Here is a 19,248-nt window from a genome sequence, read left to right on the forward strand (position 1 = left end):
ATATAATTTTCTCAAGTACTAGTTTTAGTAAGAAACCCTTAATGTGATGTTCTTCTCACTCTGTACCTAATCCGGTGGCTTCCCATGCTGAGAACTGTAAGCCCTGCCCCTGTACCCACCTCTTGTCCATGGTATGAGTGGTGAGTCGCACAGTGAGGGCACCTGCACTGGAGAAGGACTTGCAGCTTGGCAAATGTGGGAAGGATCTAACAACCCAATTTTTAAAACTCAGAAGAACTTGGATGTGCCTGCCTTTTCCAGGAGGAAAGATGTTGGTTTGGGTGAAAGAGGGTGGGGTTCCTGAAGGTTCTGAAGGGCAGAGCCCTAGGTGGGAGCTCTGTCCCCTTACCCGTGGAATATCTCTTGGAACAGCATCTGTGTTTTGTGTGAGCCTGGACCCCAAGACCAACACCTTGGCCGTGACCGGGGGTGAAGATGACAAAGCGTTCGTGTGGAGGCTCAGTGATGGGGAGCTGCTGTTTGAGTGTGCAGGTGAGGGCACCGAGCTAGAGGCCTGGCAGAGGTCACATTCCTTTGGGAGGCCTTAGGGGGTGGCCTGCAATGGTTGTGCATCCAACAGCCACTTAGTGATGTCTCTTTTGTGCCAGCTCTGTGCTGGGCCCCAGGACTCAGGGAGAATACTAGTGTGTTTTGGGCACAGAGGCAGGAGGCACTAATTGGCCAAGGGAGTCCAGGAAAGGCCAGAGGAGGCCACACTGGTGTAGGAGCAGTTGGGCAGAGGGGAGGATGGGGGATTGCGGGCAGAGGGGTAGAGTGAACAGAAAGGGGAAGGCATGGGAGGCCTGGGCTCAGCCTGGTTGAATGAAGGTCGGCAGTGTCTCTCCTGGCGTTCATGGGAGTGTTGGTTCCTGGAGCAGCGGTGAGTTCCATCACCCGTTCTGCTCAGCCCCACCCCTCTCTTTTGCCTAACTGGTCCTTTCAGGGGGCCAGATACCAGATGCCACCAACACCAGATACCCTATCATTTTCCTCTCTTTCTGCCCACTTTTCTTTGAAGGCCATAAAGACTCTGTGACTTGTGCTGGTTTCAGCCATGACTCCACTCTAGTCGCCACAGGGGACATGAGTGGCCTCTTGAAAGTGTGGCAGGTGGACACTAAGGAGGAGGTCTGGTCCTTTGAAGCGGGAGACTTGGAGGTAAAATCATCAGAGTGGGAGTCAACTCGGGGGGTCCTTGGGTTGTGGGGGTTGCAAGCTTGGGAGGCCAGCTCTGAGCCACCCAAGGCACAGGAAGAATGTCTGCCTGTTACCTGGAAAGTCCCTGCGGAACCCTAGAGGCAGGAAACCTTGGGTGGAGCTCATGGGGCAGGCTTCTAGGTGGGATGCAGTGACGGGCCTCCTTGCTGCCCTTCCTCCCTGTCCAGTGGATGGAGTGGCACCCTCGGGCACCTGTCCTACTTGCGGGCACCGCTGATGGCAACACCTGGATGTGGAAAATCCCGAACGGTGACTGCAAGACCTTCCAGGGCCCCAACTGTCCAGCTACCTGTGGCCGAGTCCTCCCTGATGGTGAGAGCAGCTCCCTTGAGTGTCCTTTCCAGTGCAGAGACTGAATCCCGGGATATACACCTCTCGGAGCTGCCTTCTGGGCCACAGCCAGCAAACTCAGGCGTGCTCTTGGGAGCGCAGACCTCCCGGGCCCTAAAGCTCATAGCGCCTCCTTCCTGCTCTGAACTCACCTGTGATTCCTGGGGTAGTGTCTGGGCCCTTCCACTCTTCCTTCCTCTCCCTCTCCCCATTCCCTTGCTTAGTGTATCTGAGCATGCTCTCTGCCCTCTCTTCAGGGAAGAGAGCTGTGGTAGGCTACGAAGATGGCACCATCAGGATTTGGGACCTGAAGCAGGGAAGCCCCATCCACGTGCTGAAAGGTATCGGAGGTGGGGGAAGTTTTAACCTGGGCCTTTTTTTTTTTTTTTTTTGGAGACCAACTCTCACTCTGTGGCCAGGCTGGAGTGCTGCAGTGGTGCGATCTTGGCTCATTTCAACCTCCACCTCCCGGGTTCAAGCAGTTCTGCCTTAGCCTCCTGAGTAGCTGGGATTACAGGCGCGTACTACCACACCCAGCTAATTTTTGTATTTTTAGTAGATAGGGGTTTTACCATGTTGGTCAGGATGGTCTCAATCTCTTGACCTCGTGATCTGCCTGCCTTGGCCTCCCAAAGTGCTGGGATTACAGGCATGAGCCACCGTGCCTGGCCAACCTGGGCCTTTGTGGGGATGAACTGAGAACCTGGGGCGGGACTCAGAGGGAAGATAGGATGAAGCCTGACTTGCCTTCCTGCTCTATGCTAGGGACTGAGGGCCACCAGGGCCCACTGACCTGTGTTGCCACCAACCAGGATGGCAGCCTGATCCTAACAGGCTCTGTGGACTGCCAGGCCAAGCTGGTCAGTGCCACCACCGGCAAGGTGAGTGGACCTGGAGCCCAGCCAGGGCCCTCTGCTTTCCCGTCTTCTCTCCTTCCTGCCTGGGTCCTCACCATCTCCTCTCCCCAGCGTCTTTCTCTCCGTCAAGCACCCGGATTCCGGGCTCTCTGATCCTCTCTGGCTTTCAGGTGGTGGGTGTTTTTCGACCTGAAACTGTGGCCTCCCAGCCCAGCCTGGGAGAAGGGGAGGAGAGTGAGTCCAACTCGGTGGAGTCCTTGGGCTTCTGCAGCGTGTGAGTGAGGACGGGGAGAGGGGCTTGTGGGAGGGACCTGGACTGGGGGGCCCTGGGGGAGGGCCGGGCACGTGAGTCCAGACTCTCATGAGTCTTCACGGTGTGATCCTCTGCTCAGGACGCCTCTGGCAGCTGTTGGCTACCTGGATGGGACCTTGGCCATCTATGACTTGGCTACGCAGACTCTTAGGCATCAGTGCCAGCACCAGGTACGGGCAGCTGCAGCTGGAGTCCCTGTGGGATGTGCACATGGTAGTGGGGAAGCCCAGGCCTCTGGGAGCATCTGCCCCAGCATCTGGCTCCTGCCTGGTCCTTATGTATGGCCGTCCCTCTTTGAGAATTGGGAGCAGACGGCTCTCAGTTCTCCCCCTGACCTCTGCCCTGCTTCTGTCATTCCTCGGGGCAGTCTGGCATCGTACAGCTGCTGTGGGAGGCAGGCACCGCTGTGGTTTATACCTGCAGCCTGGATGGCGTCGTGCGTCTCTGGGATGCCCGGACTGGCCGCCTGCTTACCGACTACCGGGGCCACACGGCCGAGATCCTGGACTTCGCTCTCAGCAAGTAAGCGAATTGGCCATGGGCTGGGATCTCTGTGTATTTGGGAGGTGGGAGTAGTACCTGGGGGACACAGGATCCTTGGGGTGTGGGAGGGGATTCCTAAGGCAGGAATGCTGGGAAGCCTGAGGGTTCACAGCCCAGCCCCCACCCCAGTGGCTGCCAGTGACCCTCAGGGGCCCCACGTCTCAGTCATGAGGGAGAGGCCGAGACTGATTTTCCCCGTTGGAGTCAGCTCTGCTCCCATGCTGGGGGCTTCCGCTAATCCCCTCCGTACTGGCTGCGGAGATGTCGGACCAGTGCTGGGCTCTAGGGCCCTAGAACTGAGGGTGTGCTGGAGGAGCCCACTTGAGGGCCCTGACTGGTAGGCTTGGGTCACCTGGTCTCTGCAGTCACCTGCTTTCTGTTGACAGAGATGCCTCCCTGGTGGTGACCACATCAGGAGACCACAAAGCGAAAGTATTTTGTGTCCAGAGGCCTGATCGTTAATGGCTGCAGCCCCTGCCTGTGTGTCTGCTGTTGAGGGGACGAAGGGACCCTGCCCCCGCCCGCCAGTAGAGGCAGTAGGGCACAGAGGGAAGAGGAGGGCGGGGCCCTGGATGACTTTCCAGCCTCTTCAACTGACTTGCTCCCCTCTCCTTTTCTTCTCTTTAGAGACCCAGCCCAGGGCCCTCTGACCCTTGCCCCTTGCCCACACCTGGTGGGCCCTTCAGAGGGAGGGGCAAACCTCTTTCTCTTTCACTTTCATTTGCTGGTGTGAGCCATGGGGTGTGTATTTGTATGTGGGGAGTAGGTATTTGAGGTTCCCGTTCTTTCCCTTCCCAAGTCTCTGGGGGTGGAAAGGAGGAAGAGATACTAGTTAAAAATTTTAAAAATGTAAATAAAATATACTTCCCAGAGACAGTGTCTGTGTGGATTTTGTGGTGGCTGACCTTACTTAGGAGGAGCTAGCGAGGGCCCCGTCAGGGCGAGGCTGCCCCACAGAATCTGCTGGATGTCTCAAAATGTGCCAGTCCCCCGTGTCCAGTGTGGTCTTTGTGCACGGACACTTCTTGCCTGCCTGGAGTCAGACTGTGCCTTGATCCACACATCTGTCTGTAGGTTTTTTTCTTTTTTTTTTTTTTTTTTTTTTAGACGGAGTCTTGCTCTGTTGCCCAGGCTGGAGTACAGTAGAGTGATCTCGGCTCACTGCAACCTCTACCTCCCAGGTTCAAGCAGTTCTCTGCCTCAGCCTCCTGATTAGCTGAGATTACAGGTGCCCAGAACCACACCCAGCTAATTTTTGTATTTTTAGTAGAGAGAGGATTTCACCATATTGGCCAAGCTGGTCTTGAACTCCTGACCTTGTGATCCACCCACCTCAGCCTCCTAAAGTGCTGGGATTACAGGCGTGAGCCATTGTGCCTGGCCTGTTTGTAGGTTCTTTCTATTGCTGGCATGTTGAGCCATTTCCTCCTGCATCGCCCTTTCTGAGATATGGAATGAGATAACCATAAACGGCCAGAGGAGTTTTATTCAGTCAGTGTGGGGCCAAACAGAGGCAGTGGCTCTGATGTAGAGACGTGGAGACAGGCTGGGTGACCGGGATGGACGGATGTTCTAGTAGGAGTCAGCAGAGGCCCTTCCTTTAGTTCAAGTCCAGGTCGACGCTGCTGTGGCTGCTTGCGTGATAGGCAGTGCCAGGGCTGGGACTGCCCCGGGAGGCTCTTCCCCACAGGCTCTGCAGGCACCTTTGGGCAGCTGCCCTCCAGGGGGCTGTGTAGCGTTGGTCGCCCAGCCCCATGGCCACAGGCACAGCTGCTGCACTGGCACTTCCCAGGGAGAGGAGGGACAACAGAGTTCCAGGCCCCAGCGGCGGGCGCTGCTCGTAGGCCAGGACTGAGAGGAGCAGCGTGGCCACATAGGGCCCCCAGCACAGCCCAAAGAGCAGCATGGCTCCAGCCTGCGCCTTTGCCTGCCTCCAGGTGAGGGCCCGGGCCAGGGCTGAGGGTGCATCGCGGCACACTGCCCGCTCCAGCCGCCGTATGTCCTGCAGCTGGCGGTGGGCAGTGGCCAGCACACGGACAGAGAGGAAGGCGGCAGCACCCACAGCGGGCAGCAGGAGCCCGTAGACTTCGAGGTAGAGGTAGGGGGCTGGGAAGATAGCCTGGGAGCTGCAATTGGCACCAGGGGTCCAGTGGTTCCACCCCAGAGCGGGCAGACTGGCAAAGAGCAGGGGGCCTGCCCAGGTGAGGAGCAGGGCCAGCCGTGTGCTCCCAGGGGGTTGGAGGGGCCTCAAGACTGCCATGTAGCGCTCCCTGTGCACCAGCAGGAGGTTGGCGAGCAGAGAGAGGAAGGAGAAGTTGGGAGCCAAGTAGAGGAGGAGGCAGGACCAGTAACCCCGGTGACTCTGGCTCCACAGCCCTGGCAACGTGGGCAACGCCAGACCCGTGAGTAGCCCAGCCAGCAGTAGGCTCAGGAAGAAGCAGCCAGCAGGTGGGCTGCGCAGGCGGCGGTCCCAAGCGATGCCCAGGGCCAGGAGCAGGTTTGCAGTGACTATGAGGCTTGCCAGGGCGAGGGAGAGCCCCAGAACCCCCTTGGGAATGGAGCTGGGCACCTCCTCAGTGTTGTTGGGCATCATCTTGGTCCTGGAGACAGGAGAGTCTTGGAGCAGCAGCCGGCATGCCTGGAGGATGGGGTGGCCAGAGTTAGGATGGGACTGTAGGATAATCCAGGGGCGCAGACCCACAGGCTGTGGGCTCTATCATGTTCGCTGATACGTAGAAGTTTTCAATTAATAGCCAATTAAACATTTATATAAAAACTATCTGGTTTCTATTGAAAAATCAGATCTGGCAGCACATATGTCCTATATAGCCGCAACTAGCAGAGCTCACTGGCGGCCGCCCCTCGGATAGTCCCCACCCAGCCAGCTTTATCCATTTCTTTCTTTTTTTTTTTTTTTTGAGACAGAGTTTTGCTTTTGTTGCCCAGGCTGGAGTGCAATGGAGTGATCTTGGCTCACTGCAACCTCTGCCTCCTGGGTTTAAGCGATTCTTCTGCCTCAGCCTCCCCGGTAGCTTGGATTACAGGCATGTGCCACCACACCCGGCTAATTTTGTATTTTTAGTAGAGATGGGGTTTCTCCTTGTTGGTCAGGCTGATCTCGAACTCCCGACCTCACGTGATCCGCCCACCTCCCAAAGTGCTGGGATTACAGGCGTAAGCCACCACGCCCGGTCAGCTTTACCTGTTTCTGTTATCTGCCTCTTCTGGGCAGCTGTGTTTAGGCCTCTGTTTAGACTGAAAGGTGGGCCTATCTAGCCCCAAGGCATTTTGTGTATCCCTGCCTCCACAGGGGAGGCCCCTAAATGAGCAGAAAGAAAGGCCCAGGCCGGCTGGTGTGTAGTGGTCTCCAGCCATAGGTGACAGGCTCCAGCGGGCCAGGTCTCAGGCACCCTGAGCCCTTCCCCCCATCTGTCCTTGTAGCCATCACAGCTCAGTAAGCAGCCTCCGGGTAGGACTTCCAGCCCATAAATTTGACTCGTCTGCTCCACACTAGCAACAGGGTCCTTCCTGGGAGCGGGAGGGAGAAGCAGCAGGAGGGGACGCGTGGCAGTGAACATGGAGATGCCAGCAGCAAGGAGAGGGACTCCCCCATACCCCCAGGGCTGAGGCTGAGCCTAGAGGAGAGGGAAGAGGGGCCAGTGGGCAGAGCCTGGCTTGTCTGTGGTTCTCATCTGTCCCTGACCTTCCCGCCACTCCCTGGTCTCAGTCCTCCAGTGTCATGGCCCTGCTGCCACATCCTGAGGACAGGGGGAGGGGTCCTGGGTCCTGCAGGAACTCCTGCTTCTGTCAACAGGGGAGCAGGTGCTGTTGCTAGGATCCGAGTCAATAAGGAAAGGATTCACACCTCTCCTCTCCTCCGGGACAGGGAATCAGGGCCCCATGGCCACCCTGAGCTGAGAGGAAGGAAGATGCTCCCCCTCCTTCCCAGGTTCCCCCAGCACCCCAAACCTGGGTCTCTAAGGCCTTGCTCCCTTTCCCCTCCCCTAAGCCTGTTTCCTCTTGCTTAATCTCCTCCAGTGCCCTCCACCCAGGACATCTTTTCCTCTCTAGAGGCCTTCCAGTTTCTGTTCCCTACCCCCAGCATCATCAACTCTTAAGCCCCGAGACTCAGGGTTCATTACTCCAAACCTGGCCTGAGCTAGAGCTCCTAGCCCTAATCAGAATGATTTCCCCACCCATCTCCACCAGAACAATGAGAGAGGCAGGGAGCAGCCCCCAGGGGTGATTTCCCAGCAGGGTGCACACCCCCAAGGGTCTGGTGGCTTGGGCTGGGTGCAGTGGCCTCTCCAGGATCTGGGGTTTGGGGATGGGGGGAGTAGCTACTCACATGGCTGTGGGGAGCAGGTATTGCCTGCCCAGCCTGGGCCTTCCTGAGTGTCAGGGAGTTGCTGCAGTCAGCCCTGCAGGGGTTTGGACCATGTCTGGTATCCTGGCTGAAGAGCACAAGTGGACTGGGGGCATGGTGCCTCCGTCCGGTGGGGACAGCAGGGCCAGGCTCTCCTACCCAAGCTCTGCCCCTATCTGGGTTCTCAGAGGGATGGAGAAGTGAGGCTAGCCGGGCTCAGCCTCAGCCCCGCCTCTGAGGGGGTGGGACCTGGCATACCGTGAACTGCAGCAACTGGGAGGCCTGCTTCCCCCTCCCACCCCGTGCCCCCTTCCCCTACCACCTAGGTGACAGTTTCCCTACTCCAGCTTGGAGTAATCTGGGAAATGCATTCCAGTTAATGAATAATAATGATTTAGTTACCCCCCACCTCCTCCCCAACCCGCCCGACTTCCTGCCTCCGCTGATGCATTTACATTTAATCCCCTGGACTGGCCAGCCAGCTGACAGCACACCAGTCTCCCTCCGCACTTCCGTGTGAGCGGTGATGGTGGCATTGGGGGGGTGTTTGGGGCCTGAGGATCTTCACTCTCCCATCCCGCCGCCTGAGGAGCCTTTCGGTTTACAAGGCCAGACTTGCCTTCCTGAATCTGGGGTCATTCCACACTTTTCTCAACAGCTTTCTGAGTCCAGTTCTGAACTATGAGGGACAAATGGCCGTGGGGATGTTACCTTGGGTAAGGTATATGCTGGGCCTCGGTTTTCGCCTATGGTAAAATGAGAACAAGAAAAACCACCTCTAATTAAGGTTGTGGTGGGGAATATCATGGGATATTCCCCATGTGGCTGCCTATACCCCAGTGCTTGGCCCTTGATGGGTAGGGGTTTGCCTCAACAAACCACTCCCTCTCCTCCCCAAGATGAAGAGGCATGAGCTGGCGCTGGAATCAGAGCTGTCTGCATCCTTTTTTTTTTTTTTTTTTAAAGATGGGGTTTCACCATGTTGGTCAGGCTGGTCTTGAACTCCTGACCTCAGGTGATTCGCCCACCTTGGCCTCCAAATTTTTTTTTTTTTTTTGATGTGGAGTCTTGTGCCCTGTTGCCCAGGCTGGAGTGCAATGGCGTGATCTCAGCTCACTGCAACTGCTGCCTCCTCCTGGGTTCAAGCAATTCTCCTGCCTCAGCCTCCCGAGTAGCTGGGATTACAGGCACGTGCCACCATGCCAGCTAATTTTTTGTATCTTTAATAGAGATGGAGTTTCACCATGTTGGCCAGGCTGGTCTCAAACTCCTGACCTCGTGATCTGCCCTCCTCGGCCTCCCAAAGTGCTGGGATTACAGGCGTGAGTCACCACACTCGGCTGGATCCTTTTCTTAAAAGCTGGTGAGCTGGGTGGGGTGGCTCAGGCCTGTAATCCCAGCACTTTGGGAGGCCCAGGCAGGTGGATCACGAGATCAAGAGATCGAGACCATCCTGGTCAACATGGTGAAACCCCGTCTCTACTAAAAATTCAAAAAATTAGCTGCGCATGGTGGTGCGTGCCTGTAATCCCAGCTACTCAGGAGGCTGAGGCAGGAGAATTGCCTGAACCCAGGAGGCGGAGGTTGCGGTGAGCCGAGATCACGCCATTGCCTCCAGCCTGGATAACGAGCGAAACTCCGTCTCAAAAAAAAAAAAAAAAAAAAGCTGGTGAACTTGGGCAAATGACTAAAGTTCTCTTGCCTTAGTTTCCTCACCTATAAAATGGGTCCCATAGCTGTACTCACCTATCGTGAGACTAAGTGAGGTCCCGTGTGATGAGGACTTGGATCAGCACTTGGCACTTCAGGAACATTATTAGGATTTCTGCCTTTCTCTGCACCTGGTCCCTCTAAGACAGATCTGCTCAGAAAGGCATAGGGCGCCTGGGAAAAGCAAGAGGGGAGTGACATTTTTGCTGCACAGGGAAACCGAGGAAACCAGGAACACAGAGGGAAAGGCAAGTTCAAGGCTGGGAAGCCAGGAGGAGTGGTGCCCCGCTTTCTACCTCATATCAAGTGCGGCTTTGGAGTGAGGGGGAGGAGAGAAGCCCAGCCACACTCCCTCAAGGCCTGAACTGGGAGGGAACAGCAGGAAAGCTGGGGCTGGGGGTGTGACTTTAGGAAACACTTTCAGGCTGAAAAATGCAAGTAAATGGAACAAAGGAACTTTCGAGCGGGCCTGAAGGGCTGGAGGCCTGTGGAGAGTGGCTGACGGCTCTGCACAGACAGTTAGGGATCCTGGAGAGGAGGGACTTCTGTTGGGACAAAAAGTGGAAAGAGGAAGCATCCAGCCTCAAATCCATCCTCAAGGGAGCTGGTGGGTGGGGAGGACGCTGAGTTCTAGCACTGGCCCTCAGACCCACATGATCTGGTCGGGCAGAAGTCACAGGCTCTGGGAGAGTTCAGCCTGAGGCCTGGACAGAAGTGGGTGTGGGACCCCTTGGATATGGGACTGCCAGGAATAAACAGACCTCCTGTTCCCAGCCTCGGCCTGCTCCCGGAGGGATCCAGGGTGTCTGTTTCTTCTCTGCTGCTCTGTCTAAACACTGCGTGTGGAATGTGTATGAAGGGGACAGATTAGGCGGTGGCAGCCGGGGAGTCTGGGCTGTCTCTTGCTCAGCCTTGCTTCTTCCTTACCAGATCATCTAGTTCCTGTTTGTTCCATCAGGCCCTGGGGTTGACTCACCCCCTGGCTTCTCCCTTCAGCCACGGAGGGCTCTGGTGCAAGCCGTCTTCAGGCATTCCGTCCAGCTGGCTGCGCCCCGACCCTATTCTCCTTTCCTCAGGCAGAGTCCGAATGGGGGTGACCAATCCAAACTCTCTCATGGAATCCTCCTGTGCCTCCTTTGTCCACTTCCACTCTTAGGTATCTGAATTTCTCTGCTGACCCAAAGTGTCTGGGGCAGGGTGAGTGTGATACTGGCTGGGGGTACTAGCTCTGGACTAGTGGAGGCGGCAGGGACGGGGCTTCCTGGACCCCAGTTGGCCTCTCCGAGCCGCTGTTCAACACTTCACACTCACGCCTGTAATCCCAGCACTTGAAGAGGCTGAGGCCTGAGCAACGTGGTGAGACAGTGGTACATGTGTGGTTCCAGCTGCTCGGGAGGCTGAGGTGGGAGGATCGCTGGAGTCCAGGAGGTCGAGACTGCAGTGAGCCTTGATGGAGCCACTGCACTCCAGCCTGGACGACAGAGTGAGAGGCTGCCTCAGAAATAATGATTTTTAAAAACCACTGAAATGGCAGTGCTTTTAGCAACCCCCAGTAGGGGGCAGCACTGCTTGAATGCAAAATTGCCACCAGACTAGACCCGGGTTCCGGTTAAGTGCCATCAGGTACTACTGTGAATGAGGGTAACTTGATGGCAACTGACTCCAAGTATCAGCTCCCCCAAAGAAGGCCGAGGCAACAGCTAGGGCTATTTCCTTGATTTCAATTCCTCCTCCCTCCAAGTCCACGCTTCCAATTCCTATTAGAGTCTTAGTGCCTTTCCTGCCAAACTCCTTATTCTTAGCTTGCAGCTTGCCCCAGGTCCCACTTTTTCCAGACATGGAGATTCCTACCTGCCTGACATTCAAGTGGGGAAAATGCCAAAATACCAACTACCTTAGGGAAGGCCTGGAAAACCCCAAGCACCAAATGAGGCCTGGCATCTGAGAGACTTGTCACTTCTGATCCCCTTGACTATAAAGGGAACCAAGATTTGCTAAGTGATATTATAAATAATTACAAGCATTATAATGCTTATAACAGACATTTATTCTTTTCCTTTTACAAACCCTCAGGTAGGTGGTATTATGTCTAATTTAAAAGAGGCTACCGGGGCTCAGATGAAGAAATTTGCTGTCACACAGCTATTAGATGGCGTAACACAGATTCAAACCGTTCCTCTACAGCCCATATCCAAGGACACCTACACCTCTCAGGTGTGAACCCTTGGGGCACTGGCTTCCTGAGACTAGGAAGAAACAGACTAGACCCCCTTTTTCCAGCCCACACCTTCAGTGTGCTTGACCCTCATCCTGAGACGCTCCTCCTGAGGTCCTAAGGCCTTGACTAGTCACAGTGGGCTGCTTCAACTGTGAGGCTTTGAGACTAGATACATACTAACACCAAGTGTGTCCTTGTTAAGAGAAGTCAATCTGGATAGGGGTTTACACCAGTATGGATTTTTCTTCTTTCTGAGACAGGGTCTCTCACTCTGTTGCCCCCGCGGGAGTGGAGTGGCATGAACACAGCGCACTGCAGCCTTTCTTTCCTTCAGGGCTCAAGCAATCTTCCCACCTCAGCCTCTCGAGCAGCCGGGTCCACAGGCGTGCACTACCATATCCAGCTAATTTTAAAACTTTTTGTAGAGGCAGGGTCTCACCATGTTGTCCAGGCTGCACTGCGATTTATTTTGAGACAGAGTTTTGCTTTTGTCACCCAAGCTTGAGTGCAATGGCATGGTCTCGGTTTACTGTAACCTCCACCTGGGTTCCCACGATTCTCCTGCCTCAGCCTCCTGAGTAGCTGGGATTACAGGTGCCCACCACCATGTCCAGCTAATTTTTGCATTTTCAGTAGAGATGGGGTTCACCACATTGGCCAGGCAGGTCTCAAACTCCTGACCTCAGGTGATTCACCCACCTTGGCCTCCCAGTGATGGGATTACAGGGTGAGTCAACGTGCCCAGCCAGATTTTTTTTTTTTTTTTTTTTTTAATAGAGATGGAGTCTCACTGTTACCAAGGCTGGTCTCAAACTCCTGGGCTCAAGCAATCCTCCTTCCTTGTCCTCTCAAAGTGCTATGATTACAGGCGTGGGCCACTGTGCTCAGCCTGCATGATGGATTTTTAATACTGACAAAGTGTCTTGGAACTAGTTACTTCCTTAGGATTTACTGCTGTAGAAAATATTTATGCCGCTTTGTTTTTCTCCTAACTCTGTATCTTCTAAGCAACCTTGGTTCTGCCATTTACAGTACTTACCAGAAATCAGATTCCTGCTACTGGCAAGAGAGTACAGTGAGTCCCAACATATTAGTTATGTTCCAAGCAAGAAAGCAAAAACTCAGCCGGACATGGTGGCAGGTGCCTGTTGTTCCAGCTGCTTGGGAGGTCAGGAGCTTGAGTACAGCCTGAGCAACAGAGAGATCCTGTCACTAAAAACTAAAATTAAAAAAGAGCAAAAAACTGCTTCTAGTCAAAATTACACTTGAAAACCTCTTAAATAACTCATGGGTTGAGAATGCACATGCTGCTCTCAATATATCTAATCTAGGTTTTCCATGTACCAGAAGTGGGTAGTCAGGGAAACCCTGAGCAGCCAGTTAGGATGCCTTGAGCTCTCTAGCAGCCCATTTTAGTGAAATAAAATGAAGTCTGATGACCGAATGACCTGTGGTTTTCAAAAATCTTCACTGTGACTCAGTCAAAAGACATTTCTGCAATCCAGTCATGAGGCACACATGTAACTAAAACACGTTTCCAAATCAACACTTACCCTTAATAGATGTGATGCACTCTGATACTATTAAATTGCTTAAAAATGCTGGTGTCACATAAAGCTACACAGGATAAAAACGCACAGATGTATGCCACATACACTGAAGAGTGCGGGTAAAACCGGCAAAATCGGAAGAAGGTGGGTGGACTATACCAATGACTTTTCTTGGCTGTGATGCTATACTACAGTTACACAAGATGTTAGCATGGGAGGCGAGCCGGGCAGGGGGGGGCGGGGAACCAGATGGAAGGTATACAGGATCTCTGTATTGTTTCTTCTAGCCATATTTAATTCTACACTTATCTCAAAATCAAAAGTTTAGAAAATAAAAATGCTGGTTGTGACGCAGGTTACATCCCAATTAATGGGTACCAAGTCAGTATGAAAAACACTGCCCTAGATGGAAGGCAGAAACCATTAGTGTGACCCTCAGACCACTGCAGGTGCCCCTAAAATTCTCCTCATGATTCCTTCCACCAAGCAAACTTTCTGAAGCAACTTCATCTCAGGGACCAGAGTCCTGCTGGGGGACAGCGCGCTCGACTAGGCTCTGTCCTGTGTTTACTTGACAACTGCTCTCCCTGAGGGCGGTCTTTTTGGGCTGCATGTGAGAAGGGGAAACTGTGGGGAGTTGGTCTGTGTCAGATCCACGTCTGAATACCCATCGATGTCTTGCAGGACCATACACTAACGAACACATTTTGGGAAATTCCATACATTAGCCACAATAAAAAGGTAAACCAGAAAACCCTTTAATTTGCCTGTCACTGTCCTGGGAGCTTCTTGGCTATTCCAGAGCAGCCACAGAGTCGCAGGGACCAAGCTTTACAAGGAAGCACGTTTAAGTTTATATTACTAGTCTGCTGGGTGCCGTGGCTCATGCCTGTAATACCAGCACTTTGGGAGGCTGAAGCAAGCAGGCTGCCTGAATCCAGGAGTTTGGGACTAGCCTGGGCAACATGGCAAAACCTCATCTCCACTAAAAATACAAAACATTAGCCAGGCATGGTGGTATGCGCCTGTAATCCTAGCTACTTGGGAGCTGAGGTGGGAGGATCACCTGAGCCCAGGAGGTAATGATACCCTATCTCTCAAAAAAAAAAAAAAAAAAAAAAAAAAAAAAAAGTAGTTTGTAGCTCACACAGGACAGAGCCTAGTCGAGCCTCTCTCCTCTCCTCTAGGGGAGGTAGGACCCAAACCTGATGGCTCCTGAAACCCAGGCTTCCCAGCTTAGGTTTGCAGGTTCAACAGCAATATAGGTCTTTCCTTCTTCTTTCCTCTTCTCATTTTGGACTCGCAGTCCAGAAACCCAGCAAATTCTCATGTAAGATAGAAAGATTTTCTTTATTAATGACCCCAACCGTATTTCTTTAGATACAGGAGTTTTGAACTCAAATACTTAGGAGAAAACAAGTTAAGATTGCATTATCCTGCAACTCATTACCAGTAACATATTGCAAAGCGAAACAGCTTGGAAAAAAGGGTGGGAGGAAAGGGAAGTGAGGGAGGGAAGATAAAGAAAAGGAATTAAGTTGATCAAGTGGAATTCTTTTTTTTCTTTTTTTTTTTTTTAATTCTTGGGAACTATGAAGTCCTTGCAAGCACAGCTCGTTTCTGCAGATTATTTTCCAAACGTGTACAAAATGGAACCAAAACGGAGAATCCCTTAAGAACCTGAAGAGGTGCAACATTAAAAGCTACGATTATCCAGTAGCAAGTGTTCCAGCCTTCAGTTGCCAGCCGCTTCCTCCTCTTATTCCCAAGATTAGCGGGATGAAAACGTCTTCCCCCTTCAAAAGGAGAGGTGTGAAGTCAGTTTCTGGCTGCCCTTTCTTCCCACCCCACAGTCCTAGACTAGATGGGATCCCAAAGAGACACCAAACGAGGTGGAATGGGCTAGATTTCCTAAGTAGAGGCACTGGCACCACAGGGCATGGGCTAAAATTCGGCTTTCATAGAATGATTTCACCAGCTCTTCCTTCCTATCGGATACTCTGGACGCCCAGGAGTATCAGTGTTAAGTCCGTAGGGACATTCAAGTACCAAGTTAGATAGAAGAATCACCTGTCCACAATTTCCGGATAGCCTACATGTACCTGAATTTCTGACTGGGCTCATCTGTCCTCTTAGTACTACCTCATTTGTCAGCTCCTTCTACAGAGCTTCTACCTTTCAGGGCTCTCAGATAAGCAGTTCCTTCATCTGTCACCATGAGGACAGGTGGTTCAAAGCAATCCTCAGAACTTCCATGGTTAAAGGCACTTGTTATGTGGTGACTCCTCCTCTGGCTTACAGAACACCTGCCTGGTTTGAGGCTCCTGAATTGTGGTGTCCTGTTCCAGCTAGTATTTCTCCAGACTGGCTAGCTGGTCCACAAGGACAGAGCCTATAACTGGTACCTAACAGTATCTGGGAAAGTAGCCTGGAAGCTGGAGCTGAGAACTACGGGAAATCAGGGCAAAAACGAGGGCTCTCCATTTTCCCTGCCTTGGATGTATTGCTCATTCTAAAATGAAGCTACATCTTATTTACCCTTCGCTCCAAATGAAAAGCTCATGAGTGTTCAATTCTGGGAGGACCATTGAGGGTTCCTGGCGTCCGCCCACAGCTGAGTCACTTAACTCCTACCCGCCATTAGTAACATAATCTGGTTTTCAGGGTGGATGCAGTTGTTTGCCTCCTGCTTCTCCTTTCTAGGACCCAACTCTGCCAAAGAGAAGTTGCAGCACAGAAGGCAAAGTTGCTCTTTCTAAGTCCCTGAGAGAAGGTTTATGAACTGTTTATTTCAAGGATTCATCCTTTGCCAGGTCTCTCATCAGGACAGGGAGCTATCCCTGCACCTACACAACTGCTCTCACTGGGCAGGGACTCCCAAGACTGCCCGCTGGCTGTGGAATAGGGCAGCAGCTGCCTGATAGGCCTTCCTCCTGGATGCACAAGCAGCTACCAGCACCAAAGGTGATGCAGGCAGGCCTAAGGCTATGATGACGCCCAGCCTTCTAGTCTGGTTATCACAGGCTGCTAGGTCAGGTTTTCTTTCCACTGTACCTGGCTGCTGGTTTACCTCTTGGCCTCTATGGAACTGCCTGTCTACTGGGCCCTGAAAGCAGCATGAAATTTGTTGCCTCACACTCCAGGTCACCAAACAGGTACCTGGTGAGAAAAGCACTCCTGTGTAGAGCAGGCAGGGAAAGGGGAAAATGGAGACGCCAGGATAGAGACCAGGTTCTGGAGGAGTAGCAAGAAAACATCCTCTCACCTGCCCACCCACCTCGTTGGTCGCTTTGCCCATTTAAGGATCTGCCTAAGAAGCTGCAGAAAAGAAACAATACTGCCATTTCATTACATGGCATTTGGACACTCCTCTCTGAGCTGCTACAGAGACAGGCCTTTGCTAAAAGTCAGGGGTGACTTAACCTGCTTTTTGAAAATGTCTGAAAACCCTCACCTACTTTCTCATCCTTTCAAATGGCAGCAGAAACTAACTTGGTAGAAGAGCCCTCAAATGCAAGAGAGGGAGTGTAAAGCCCTAGGCACATCACACCCTCTAAAAGTTTGCCTCAAGAGTACTGAGTGCTGGGCCAGGTGCAGTGGCTCATGTCTGTTATCCCAACACTTTGGGAGGCTGAGGTGGGAGGATCACCTGAACCCAGGAGTTCGAGACTCGCCTGGACAACATGGCGAAATTCTGTCTCTACAAAATCCAAAAATTAGCCAGCTATGATGGTGCATATGTGTGGTCTCAGCTACTTGGGGGGCTGGGGTGAAAGGAGTACTTGCATCCTGGTGGTTCACCATTGCACTCCAGCCTGGGGATCAGAGTGAGACTCTGTCTTAAAAAAAAAAAAAGAATACTGGGCTGGGCGTGCTGGCTCACGCCTGTAATCCCAGCACTTTGGGGGGCCAAGGTCAGTGGATCATGAGGTCAGGAGTCTGAGACCAGCTTGGCCAAAATGGTGAAACTCCATCTCTACTAAAAATACAAAAAAGTTAGCTGGGCATAGTGGCAAGTGCCTGTAGTCCCAGTTACTTGGGAAGCTGAGGCAAGAGAATCGCCTGAACCCAGGAGGCAGAGGCTGCAGTGAGCTAAAATCATGTCATTACACTCCAGCCAGTGTACCAAGAGCAAAACTCCGTCTCAAAAATGTACTGGGCTGTTGGCAAATACATTGGTTGTGAGGGAGGCTTATGACCTCAAGGCTTTTAGTTCAACTGGTAAAAAGAACAGCAGATGGGCCAGGTGCAGTGGCTCACGCCTATAATCCCAGCACTTTGGGAGGTCAAGGCAGGTGGATTGCCTGAGCTCAGGAGTTCGAGACCAGCCTGGGCAACATGGTGAAACCATCTCTACTAAAATACAAAATATTAGCTGGGCGTGGCTGCGTATACCTGTAATCCCAGCTACCTGGGAGGCTGAGGCAGGAGAACTGCTTGAACCCAGAGGCAGAGGTTGCAGTGAGCTGAGATAGCACCACTGTACTCCAGCCTGGGCGACAGAGCCCTTAGTGGAGTGGTTTCAGCCCTATTTACCCAATTAAAGGTCCCTAAGCAACTTATTCCATTTCTCCAGAAAGACCACAAGAAGGATAAGACTGACCTCAGAACTCGGGCCCAAAAAGAACAGTTTCTTGGTAAACTTTATTTCCTAACTGCCATTCTCATAGCTCATGAAAATGTGGAAACAAGGAAGCCCACCCTGGCCTGTATGGCAGCGAAAACCTGGAATCCCACCTTTGTCTATCTGCTTAGCCCTGCTGGCCTCACATGTAGCCAGTGCCCAGACACGTGGAGGACCAGGCCACCAGCGTCCATTGCTTCCTTCTCGGTGACTCAGAAGTGGAAGACAGTCTTGCTGGTGTGCTGACTAACTTACGTGATTGTTTTCATTTCTTTTTTCTCGGCATCTGGGCGTGCGCGGTTCAGCACCTTGAGGAAGTCAGATGTTTTTGCCCGCATACGTGTGTGAATATAGGCCTGGGAACAAACACAAAAGAAGGTACTGAAGTGCAGTCACGGCCTGGAAAGACAGCTTTGCTTTCATTAGGAGAGGTCATCAGGGGCATCTGGGAACAGACATCTTGGGAATATTCCCCTACGGAGAAGCAGGAAGGTGAGCAATTCTGGAAACATATTCATCTCTGCTATGGGGAGGGGAGGGGGACAGTGGCTCGACGAAGAAAGGCCATAACTTCTTGAAGCCTCTAGAACTTATCTACCTGAGTCAATATTCACAGCCTAGACTAACGGAATGACTTTTTGTTATGAGTTCTGGTAGAGGGAAAGACCCAGAGCACAGAGGCTGAGATGCTGCCCGCTCTCACCTTAGAGCACTTGATGTGGTAGTGCAGGTAGTCCCGGAACGTGTGGATCAGGTTGATGGTGTTGTCTCGAGCACTGGCATTGGTGTGGCGAGGGAACAGCACTGAAGGTGGAGAATACAAGGCTTCAGAACACGAATGCCAAAGGGTGGGGAAGAACAACAGTCTAGTGAACTTCGCTCTCTCTCTGAAGTACACTCCACTCATGTCAGTATTACCAGGCTGTGTCAGGGTTTTTTTTGAGACATGGAAGGATACACAGCATGACCAGGAGAGGTGTCAATGAGTGAACAGAGGAGCCCATGGAAAAACAGGGCTTGACCCTGAGCCTCCATTCTAGGTCTGGATTCTGCAGCTATGAATTTTGAAATCCATTCCTGGTCTCCCGCACATGTACTAGCTCCTGCCTCTGCAGTTGGGCACACTCCAGAATCACACTAACTGGATATAACAGTTTACCTTAAGGAATCAGGATTAGGAAATGCAGCTGCCTGTCTTAGGTCCTTGGTGCTGAAATAAGAGTAAACCTTCACAGAAAATAAGATGCCAAGGCCGGGCGCGGTGGCTCAAGCCTGTAATCCCAGCACTTTGGGAGGCCGAGGCGGGTGGATCACGAGGTCAAGAGATCGAGACCATCCTGGTCAACATGGCAAAACCCCGTCTCTACTAAAAATACAAAAAAAAATTAGCTGAGCATGGTGGTGCGTGCCTGTAATCCCAGCTACTCAGGAGGCTGAGGCAGGAGAATTGCCCGAACCCAGGAGGCGGAGGTTGCGGTGAACCGAGATCGCGCCATTGCACTCCAGCCTGGGTAACGAG

The 19,248-nt window shown here is 52.7% G+C and overlaps 3 protein-coding genes across 6 annotated transcripts in view; 1 reads left to right on the forward strand and 2 right to left on the reverse strand.

The window, feature by feature from the left end:
* Positions 1–4,133, forward strand: part of AAMP (angio associated migratory cell protein) — a 6,289-nt gene extending 2,156 nt beyond the window's left edge. For both annotated transcript variants that reach the window (XM_032278247.1, XM_032278246.1), the window contains exons 3-11: positions 373–492; positions 1,019–1,158; positions 1,386–1,530; positions 1,806–1,889; positions 2,314–2,429; positions 2,576–2,679; positions 2,798–2,888; positions 3,086–3,240; positions 3,648–4,133. In XM_032278247.1, coding sequence (XP_032134138.1) covers positions 373–492; positions 1,019–1,158; positions 1,386–1,530; positions 1,806–1,889; positions 2,314–2,429; positions 2,576–2,679; positions 2,798–2,888; positions 3,086–3,240; positions 3,648–3,723 — 1,031 coding nt within the window. In that variant the 3' untranslated portion in view covers positions 3,724–4,133. The remainder of the gene's footprint in view (positions 1–372; positions 493–1,018; positions 1,159–1,385; positions 1,531–1,805; positions 1,890–2,313; positions 2,430–2,575; positions 2,680–2,797; positions 2,889–3,085; positions 3,241–3,647) is intronic.
* A 594-nt stretch (positions 4,134–4,727) lies between these two features.
* GPBAR1 (G protein-coupled bile acid receptor 1) lies at positions 4,728–8,008 on the reverse strand. Its single transcript, XM_032278253.1, has 2 exons — positions 7,610–8,008; positions 4,728–5,899 (listed from the first exon to the last, which is right to left on the reverse strand). Exon 2 carries the CDS (start codon positions 5,852–5,854, stop codon positions 4,862–4,864), a length of 993 nt encoding a protein of 330 aa, XP_032134144.1. The 5' UTR covers positions 5,855–5,899; positions 7,610–8,008; the 3' UTR covers positions 4,728–4,861.
* A 6,428-nt stretch (positions 8,009–14,436) lies between these two features.
* Positions 14,437–19,248, reverse strand: part of ARPC2 (actin related protein 2/3 complex subunit 2) — a 36,525-nt gene continuing 31,713 nt past the window's right edge. For all 3 annotated transcript variants that reach the window (XM_032278254.1, XM_032278258.1, XM_032278255.1), the window contains 3 exons: positions 18,433–18,533; positions 17,985–18,085; positions 14,437–14,901 (listed from right to left, as the gene is read on the reverse strand). In XM_032278254.1, coding sequence (XP_032134145.1) covers positions 14,877–14,901; positions 17,985–18,085; positions 18,433–18,533 — 227 coding nt within the window. In that variant the 3' untranslated portion in view covers positions 14,437–14,876. The remainder of the gene's footprint in view (positions 14,902–17,984; positions 18,086–18,432; positions 18,534–19,248) is intronic.

This window comes from Sapajus apella, unplaced genomic scaffold (genome assembly GCF_009761245.1).
Source record: "Sapajus apella isolate SASKATOON/1434 unplaced genomic scaffold, GSC_monkey_1.0 scaffold10, whole genome shotgun sequence".
In the NCBI taxonomy this organism is placed as follows: domain Eukaryota; kingdom Metazoa; phylum Chordata; class Mammalia; order Primates; family Cebidae; genus Sapajus; species Sapajus apella.